Genomic DNA, 10,033 nt, shown 5'->3' with positions numbered 1-10,033 from the left:
GCGTGCTTCCTTTTTAGGATCTTTGGATCAGAGTATCATTATTGTGGAAATTCCTATTGGCATTTGTGTGGGCTGTTGCTGTATCACATAATGAAATCTGCATCCATTACCTGCCTTTTGGTGCAAGTCTATTTCTGCTCAGGAGGAAGTGATATTCTTGTAGCTGATGACTGCAGATTACCATGAGATGTTACCTACTGCTTAATTGTTTTTACCTTAGGGCAGTGATGGCGAACCTTGGCACCCCAGATGTTTTGGAACTACATTTCTCATAATGCTCAGCTACATTGCAGAGCGCATGAGCATCATGGGAAATGTAGTTCCAAAACATCTGGGGTGCCAAGGTTCGCCATCACTGCCTTCGGGTACGAGACAGTGGGATTGGGTGTTGGTGACGGCTTCCATCTATCATCACAATGGTTTAGGAACATCACTTTGATACCCATGAACTGATCATTCATATTGGACATTTAGTACAGCGCTGCACCTCTACCACGTACCATTGTTTATGGTCTCCAACAGTATTGTGTCAGCTGCTATTTATTTAGGGCTTTATAACAGCCTAAGCGCAATAGATGTGTTTTTTAGTCCCTTATTCCTTACAAGGAAAAAATTATGTACTAAATTGTAAAAGTCATCAAAACAGGACACTGTTACCTGGTTGTAGAGTTTCCTTCAGTGGAAATCTTGAGGCCTTTGTGGGTCCTAATTGCTAAAGAATAGATGCTTTTCTTACCTTGAACCAGGCTGGTTGTTCCTATTCCTAGCTGCTATGGGGAGAATTTTTTTTATCCATTGCTGTATGCAGTTTTCTAGAATCAAGTATTTAATAAATGGTCTGACAAGCTATAATCAAGATTTCACACTTCTGACACACCTTTGGTCAGAATCGGAGGATGTCATATCTGTTGTTTGTTCCTGATGTTCATGTATGCCATCTACCCCCCCCCCCCCCCCCCCCCCCCCCCCCCCCCCCCCCCCCCCATGTAGGTTCTGCAGATTTCTTCACCCTTTTTTTTTTAGCTTATGATTTCTTCCCTATTTAGACTGCTGTCATATTCAAGTATATCTCTTAAGAAATTTTTACCTATTAAGTACATCCTTCATATTATTAACTTAGTCAAGGCTTAAGGGTGCTTCAACCTTTAGCTGTTAACCTTTAGCTTGACCTGCAGCATCGTGTGTCCTAGGCTTTGGCCTTCACTAGTAGACAACTTTGTTGATCTCCAGCTTTTTTTTTTTTTTGTTCTTGTTGGAAGTAGTTTGTTGCTCTACCGGTTTTATTTATGGTGCATGACAGTATGTATCTTAAAGTAGTTTACCTATGCAAGAGTAGAAATTTTGTTCTTGTGTTCTGCTACACTGCATTTCCATCAGACAATTAATTAGTAGTGTGGTGATATTTATTTGTCGTTCTATAAGCAGGCTGGGGTAGTAATTGAGACTGAAAGCAGCATTGTTCAACCAGGAAGGATTGTCATATGCTTGAAAACAATTATAAGTCTTTAGGTAGGTGGCACAATTAATTGTTATAGGTTTACCTGAAGGAATTGTGAAAGGGTTGTTTTGTACCATATAAGGTTGGCTTATTTTGTACACTGCTGCTTTGCCATAACTTGGGTACATCATATGAAATTCAGAATACATTCCACTGAAGCAGATATCAGACAAATAAGGTGACTAGTTAAGTCTGGAGGTTTCCCCATGAACTGCTATTCACTGTTGGAGTTCAACAATTTGGGATCCCCCTCCTAAAGATGACCATGCACTGATTTGAAATTTGACTGGTTCAGACTGACTGGCTTTCCCACAGAATTTGATTAACTTCTCTTGGAGGGAGATGCTGGAAAAGGTTTGTCAATCAGTGGCTACAGGCTCTAATCACTGTATTCTGACAGCAATGGGTCCTGCTGTCAGAATACAATGTCCCAGTGGGGGATTCCTCCATCCACTTTGTTTTTCCATTCATCCTGCTGGCAGCTAACAGTGTATGGCCAACTTAAAGCGGAGTTCCACACAAAAATGGAACTTCCGCTTTTCGGAACCCTCCCCCCCTCTGGTGTCACATTTGGCACCTTTTAGGGGGGTGCAGATACCTGTCTAAGACAGGTATTTGCACCCACTTCCGGCATAGACTCCCATGGGAGTCTATGCCTCTTCCTGTCCCTCCGCGCTGTCTCCTGCCTGGGAAACACACAGCTCCCAGGAGATAGCGGGGACCAGTTACGATGCGCAGTGCGACATGCGCAGTAGGGAACCGGGAAGTGAAGCTGCAACGCTTCACTTCCTGATTCCCTCACCTAGGATGGCGGCGGCAGCTGCTGAGAACCGAGCGGGTTCTCGGCGTCGCCTGCCGACACCGCTGGACCCTGGGACAGGTAAGTGGCCATTTATTAAAGTCAGCAGCTGCAGTATTTGTAGCTGCTGGCTTTTAATATTTTTTTTTTTTGGCGGTTTAAGCCTAGTACACACGGGAAAATGTCAGGTGGCATTGGCCAGCCAGTAGAAACCGGCTGACATGTGACTCGTGTGTACTCTAGCCGGTCGGGGCATGACTGGAAAAAGTCTGTGATCAGATCAGTGTGTACTAGGCTGTAAAGCGGTAGTAAACCGCATAAAAAATAAAATTGGGCCCCAGGCAGTTTAAGTGATAATATGCAAAGCCCTCCAGCGGTGCGCTGTCAACGCAGAAGATACTTCCATCTTCACCCGGTCTTTCAGAGTTTGCAGGCTTTGGCAATATGAATGGCTTAGCCAATGGTCACTGTTTACGGCACGCTTCTGAAGGAACGGCACAGGTATGTAAGTCACCAGCTACATCTAAAGTAAGTAAATAAATATCTCCTAAACGGTGCATGTTTACATTACCTATAGAAAAAAAAATACATGGGAGTAATTCCCACTTTAAGGTTCAACTGCCATCTATGTATGGCTTTGAGGGCCTGTTAACACTTGCACATTTAACAGATGTTTTAATGCATTCTGCATTTAGCATTTTGAAAATGCAAAAAAAAAAAAAAAAAAAACAACAAACAAACGTGTAACTGGACCCTAAAAGGAATAATTAGTTAAAAGATAAGTTCACCTTTGGTAACAGGTTACACCTATAATTAAAAAGTGTAACCCATTACCAAAGAACATCTTTCTGCACCCCCCCACCACTGTGACAGTGGGTAGGGGATCCTCTCCCAGCTCCTGCTGTCACAATTTAAAAAAACGTATGGGCCCCTCCACACAGCTGCAGCATTCATTCAGAGTTCTGGGAATGAATGAACTAAAAGTACAATCTGGCACTGCTTTTAGTTCTAAATGAACGGAGCTGGTGATGAGTGCTCGTGTAGTCCATTGATTTTTTTTTTTTGCAATTCAGTAACTGTCTGCCCATACAGAAGGTACGAGCAGACAGCTACACAGAGTCTGCAGCAGCCTGACATTGATTGTACCTATGCTCTGCTGATTGCAGGTACAATTTGCATGCTCCTGGAGGGGGGGGGGGGGGGGGGGGGGAGCATTTTTTTTACATGCATTTATTTATTTTAAAGTAAACTTCACTTTTACGTTATATACCCCTCTGATAGAAAGCACACCACACACACTATGGTTGATAGCCAGTCAGAAGGTGGGAAAACATCCAGTACGGGTTAACTAGTCTTTTCTACAGTCCCATTTTGAATGCTGTTACCATCGCCTTTTCTTTCTGAACTAGGGGAGGACTATTTTATCCTCCTAAATTATGTATCTGATGTGACCTGCAGGGATGGGATCAATCATTCTTTGTGTATCTATATAAAAATCAAGTACAATAAAGATATTAAAATACTTTTTTATTAAATAGAACACTTAAATATCTACAAAATTCAGCTTCATTAAAACAAGCCCATAAGTTAGAACACATGTATACAAAGTAAATATCTCTGTACAAGCAAGATTTTAATCAATCTGTCAAGCAGTGAATTTTGCCTGCTATTTCAACTAAACGTCAGACTACCAACCATGACAGAAAATTAAAAGGGCAAGTCTATGATAAAGTGGATTAAGATGGCAAGTGAAGTGGCTGCTGATTTCTAAGGCTTGATCCTTCATATAGCATAGGAGAATATTACTTCCCTTCAGCTGTGATCACATGAAGGAAGACGGACATTCGTTCAAGTGATCTGCACTGGAAGGGAGAATTTCTGCATTATGAATACTTTACAGCTCTCTATTCTATATGGTTAGGCCTTATTTACATTGACATACCTCAGTGCGAAGGGCAGTCTTTTCCCGCATGGGATGCACAAGTGTGCCCTTGCAGGTAGTCTCATTCATGTCTACTGGGACGCAGCTGCTGGTCCCAATTTGGAAGCTGGTGTGTGTCTCCGAATGCACACTGTCTGCGTTCAGTGATACACACCAGCTCAGCTGTCATATTGGGGCCAGCCGTTGTGTTGTGCAGTGACTGCATCCCAACAGACATAAAAAGGATGGTCTCCATATGGATGCAAGGTATACCTGTGAAGGTAAAGATGGCCCTTCGCACAGATGTACACCCGTCTGATAGAGGCTTAGTTTTAAACGAAATAGGGATATCATAAGTCTGTTTTAAAGTAAAATTCAGGAAACCACAAGCACTAAAAAAAAAACAAAAACAAAAAAACGCTAAACATGACATCAATAGAAAACTTTCAAAACCATTCTTTGCCAGCTGCAAATTTTAGAAGTTAGCTCCAATTTTGTTATATTTTCTACATAAGGCATATTATGTAACCTACTGCTAATTATGCTTCTATTTTAAACCTCAATTGCACTTTCAGATTGTGAGGAGAGGATGCAGTGTGTAATGCTTCTCCTAGACTGCTATCCCAAGACACAAACTATGCAACATAATAATAAATTAGGCGTTTAATCTCCAAAGATACTTAGAAACTGCATGAGGTAGGAGGTGAACAGAAAGACACCAAGTCGAAATCAGATTGTGAGAAAAATGAAAGAAAGTCAACAAAAAAGTCCCATAAAAATAAGTCAATCCACATTTAAACATATTTGTTTTTTGGTGGATGCCTGGGGGTTAAATCACTCACTAACACGTCGGGGACTACAGTTGCTGGACCATAAGGCTCCTTTCACATGCAGCAGAGTCTTCAGCAGGGGATCTGCTAATGGATCCCCTGCTGAATTGGATCCAAACAGGACGGATGTGAATTTTTTTTTTTTTTTTTTTTACACATCTGTGCGGGCCCATGCTTGCTCTATAGGGGGCCGGGTGTAAACAGCCTTCATTGTCTGTTTACATCCGGCTACCTCCTATCTGGCCAGCAAAACACAGAAAAGGATGCGGTCTTTTTTCCAGACCTAGAGGTAGGTGCGTGTAAACAGTCACTTTACATCCGTCTGTCCAAAGGGCTGCATGGACTTGCCGATCAGATACTCCTGAAAAACTGACCGGCGGACATAATTGGAATGCCTCTGTGAAAGGGGCCTAAGGGAAAACTAAAGTCACACACCATTTTTTTTTTTTAAAAGCAGTCACAATTAAACAGAGTCCTCAGGAGCCCAGCAGGCTATCCCCACCAGTGCGGCAATAACCGTGCTCACCTCTATTGCTTACATCTTTTCCCAGTCTTATTCCAGGTTCAAAGTCTAAAGCCCTTTGATCGGACGGGCCTGGGAATGATGCACATGAAAGCTGAAGCAGAACGTCACCCTAAAAAGGGAAGTTCTGCTTTATGTCCTCTAACAGTTGTTTTAGTAGGTACCTGCTTCCACTTGGATCACCTGGGCAATTCCACTGGAAGTTTGAGCAAATCACAGGTCCCAGGACACTATGGGACCATTCACATGCAGTGCAGCACTGCTTGCAATATGTGCAGTGGGAAGCTGCAAAAAGTCAAAGCAAAACCTACTCCCACTCTGTGCATTTATGCAGAGTCAGATGCTCAAAAAATTAAAGCCATTAGGCAAGCCAACAGAAAAGTCCAGCAATAGCAGCCTTCCGTTTTCTCTCTGAACCTGTGTCTAGCATATCAATTTTAAAGGGATATCCTCAAGCATAAAACAAATTTCCCACTTACTGTTCACATCCTGAATGCTATATGGTGTGAAAGGGTTACTCATATTCAAAGTAAGCCTGCATACATAACTACAACCTTGTGGGTGCTATTTATGGGGCTATGTATTGTTCCAGTGTAGGGATATCTACATTAGGGGCATATGAGTCCACTACATAAAGAACAGGAATAAAAATAGAGTAAGGCAAGCTGATGAAAGGAAGCAAAACACTGTGTACATGTGCAAAAAGAAGAAAAAAGAATTCACAGTTCATTCTCAACAGTGCAACATTGTTTGAGTTATCAAATCAAGAAGAGCTGAGGCTTCTCAATGATTAGTATTGTCAAACAGTTCATACTAAAAAGGGACTGTCAAAGAACATAAGGGAATATTCAACCCAATACATCTTTACTTTAGGACAGAGTGGAGTAGGATTCAATGCCTGAGTTTTTACAGTTGTCCGTGACCCGGTCCTGGCACCTGGGCTATGGCTGTGAGCGGAACTGGTTACTCTTAGAAATTCAATCCCATTAGATATGGAAAATCTATTAGGATGGTGACGCCAGATTTAAGATCCCATCCAGCGGTAATTCAATTGAAATACAGAGTGAATGCATTTCAGATAGAGGAACCAAAAGTCCAGCTCATAGCCAAGCACTGAGTGTCACATCAAATGTAGGGGAGAGATATCCCACCAGTGTCAATCAAACCCATAAAGACTGATTACAGGAACAAGGTATCTGTACTTCTCAACCAGAAAAAGTGTAAAAGTGTTATAGGTGGAGTTTCATCTTAAATAAACATCAAAGAAATGAAGACATTAGAAGCCATTACCAATTAAATGTGAAATAATTTATGGTTAAATCTCAAATCCACATGAGAAAACAGAAGTCAAGTTTTTGCCAGAAAGTCCTCTTCACAGTCTCTGCTGTATGACGCTATGCGTTACCCTGCATCCGATTCATGTAGTAAAAAGTTGCTCCTAGGGCCCAGCTGGTTTCTACATTATTTATTTTCTTAACAAGCTGTGGAAATGAAGGTTTTAAAATTAACAGGCAAGTCAAAACAGGCAACACTTTGCTTTATGCTGAATAGCATGTCACTCAGCCCCCCCCTGCTGTAATCATGAACAGAGAAAACTCTGCTCACTGGGTACCTGTCATGTTAGAAAAGCAACAGGACTGTAATTAAAATGTATGTGAAAACCAGCAATGACCTTTCGATATTTTGTTCCTTGAGCCTGGGTTCACACTTGTGCGTTACAGACACGTGATTTGCACAGGAATCGCATAGCATTCCTGTGCACATCACGTGTGATGTGTGCGGTGGAATTTGTGCCATACATTTTGTATGGCTCAAATCGCATCCACACCAAAATGGTGCAGGACCTTTTTGCTGCACCTGAATCGCATGGTGTGAACATCCATGCCATGCGCTTCTGGCAATTGCACTGCATTTTTCGATCTGTTTTGGGGTGTCGTTAATCTAACATGGGCACCCACAGCAGATTGCATGGGCGTCTTGCGATTGCTATGCAGTGCGATGCGGGGAAACGCAGCGAATCATTGTGAACCAGGGCTGAGGGCTGCTAAGTACACCACCACCAGCACATTTGTATGAGAAGTGATACAACATGAAAGCAAGGAGACAGACCCTTGTGTAATTGTAAATAAATGGTATTTATGCAATGGGGAATATTTTTGTCTTTCTGCTTCTTAAATAAAATTGAGGGAAACTTTGAATATCCATGGAAAAAAGAGTTGCTTATGAAATTTACAAGCACGATTGACCCACTTCATAAAATAAGAGGTTGAGGAGATCTGCATTTTTTTTTGCACAGAGGGGGTTGGGTGTTGGAAAGAGACAAAAAGAAATTCACAGAACTGGCATCTGTTCTCCTTGTTACATTTTAATCTATGGACTAATATGCATGGATGGACTTTCCTAGATATGGAAAGGCACTGTCACCTAAAATTGATGCACTTTAAGTTGGAGCACATTTTTTATTACTTATTTTATTGATGATGCATTATGTGACACAGACAGCACATGATATGAAATTGATGCACTAATATTTATTTAGTTTTTTTTTTTTCCTTCGTTTGAGCACCTACATTGTTGTAGAAAAAAAGCATTAAAGCAGAACTTCACTCAAAAGGGGAGAGTCAAGTCTCTCTAAGAAGTGCAGGGTCTGGCAGAGGAGTTCTGTCCTCTCTGCTGCCGACTGCAGAGACAAGGTGGGGGCGCTGCAGGAGAGGTGTGAGGGCCATATACAAAGGCCCGGAGGTCCAGATATGGCTCGCAGGTGTTCATCACATGTGGTCTAGGCCAGTGTTTCTCAACTCCAGTCCTCAAGGCGCACCAACAGGTCATGTTTTCAGGATTTCCACTATTTTGCACAGGTGATTTGATCAGTTTCATTGCCTTAGTAATTACCACAGCCATTTTATCTGAGGGAAATCCTGAAAACATGACCTGTTGGTGTGCCTTGAGGACTGGAGTTGAGAAACACTGGTCTAGGCGATCAAAGTGGAAGTTTGCCGCCGCGCCCCCCCCTCCTTTCTTTGCCCCCAAACACTTGGGACATGTCACAGGTCCTAGAATACTGTGGGACCAGTCACAAAGCACATACGCGGTATGAAGCCACAAGGGGTCACAACTGGCTTCCCGTGCTAAAGATGACTAAGACAGGTAAAGAACTAGCATAGGCAGGATAGTGCTAGATCATTGGATAGGTAAGTGTCCTGTTATTAAAAGTCAGCAGCTACAGTGTTGGTAGCTAATGACTTTTAGATTTGTTGTTATTAGGGTGAAGATCCTCTAACAAAAGTTTAGTCTCTAATTTTCCTTTAGTGATATAAGACTAAATGCAGAAAAAAAACCCCACATGACTCGCTCAGCTTTTTTAGAAGTATTAATATAGTAGCTACCTTTAGCCGTTTTTCTTTAGGAAATCCCAAATCTTGTAGAAGATGAGTAATATAGCACAAATCCATACAGATAAATGGACGGTTCCCTGATTTTTCTATATTTGTACACTCTATGAAAAGAGAGAGAGAGAGAGAGAGAGAGAGAGAGAGAGAGAGAGAGAGAGAGAGAGAGAGAGAGAGAGAGAGAGAGAGAGAGAGAGAGAGAGAGAGAGAGAGAGAAGTGATTACAAAACACTACATAGCAGTGAAGGTTACCCTGCCTTGCAGGCATTTCTCAGCTACTCGGACAGGCTGCTCATTATAATTACACATGACAGATCTTACCTTACGTGCAGAATACACTATAGGATTTCTCACCATCCCTCATTTTGTTTGGCTAGCTCTATTAAATAAACTCCATCATGCTGGTTTCTCGGCTTGTGTGTTTGCACAGAGCCAGCAAGGACTTTACAGCCCTGCTCTTGGGCAACAGGGAGCACATTCATAGATTGTTCTGTGCCAGTTTCCTTAGGGCAATGGTGAATAAGGTATAAGGGTGCTTTCACACTGAGGCGTTGGCGGTAAAGCGCCGCTATTTTTACTGATGCTATTCAGCCACTAGCGGGGCGCTTTTAACCCCCACTAGTGGCCGAAAAAGGGTTAAAACCGCCTGAAAAGCGCAACTGCCCCATTGATTTCAATGGGCAGGGGCGCTTTAGGAGCGGTGTATACACCGCTCATACAGTGCTGCAAAGATGCTGCTTGCAGGACTCTTTTTACTGTTCTGCAAGCACATCGCTTTAGTGTGAAAGCCCTAGGACTTTCACTGGAGAGACAGGAGAGGCTCTTTACAGGCGCTATGTTTAGCGTTTTAGCGCCTGTAAAGCGCCTCAGTGTGAAAGCAGTCTAAGGTATATTTAAATATTCCTCACTCTTGCAGACCTCTTCATGCAGCTGGTCCCTGGAAGCCTCTTCCCCTCTCTGCCCAACTGGTCACAGCTCTGCTGTCCTTCCTTACAATGCATGACCACCAGTCCTGCATTGTATGGGGTGACATCAGCCAGCTGCAACCAGTCCTGCAGCAAAGGGAAGAGGCT

At 42.6% G+C, this 10,033-nt stretch overlaps 1 protein-coding gene across 2 annotated transcripts in view; it reads right to left on the bottom strand.

Annotated features, from left to right (window-relative positions):
- Positions 1-3,809: 3,809 nt before the first annotated feature.
- Positions 3,810-10,033, bottom strand: part of ENTPD6 (ectonucleoside triphosphate diphosphohydrolase 6) — a 97,724-nt gene continuing 91,500 nt past the window's right edge. The window contains exons 13-14 of one of the 2 annotated variants that reach the window (XM_073627980.1): positions 8,958-9,067; positions 3,810-7,052 (exon numbers count right to left, since the gene is read on the bottom strand). In XM_073627980.1, the coding sequence (XP_073484081.1) occupies positions 6,966-7,052; positions 8,958-9,067 (197 nt within the window). In that variant the 3' untranslated portion in view covers positions 3,810-6,965. The remainder of the gene's footprint in view (positions 7,053-8,957; positions 9,068-10,033) is intronic. The other variant, XM_073627981.1, reaches the window with a different exon arrangement.

The sequence above is a fragment of the Aquarana catesbeiana genome, linkage group LG04 (assembly GCF_042186555.1).
Source record: "Aquarana catesbeiana isolate 2022-GZ linkage group LG04, ASM4218655v1, whole genome shotgun sequence".
In the NCBI taxonomy this organism is placed as follows: Eukaryota; Metazoa; Chordata; class Amphibia; order Anura; family Ranidae; genus Aquarana; species Aquarana catesbeiana.
This window is presented reverse-complemented; position numbering and strand designations above follow the sequence as displayed.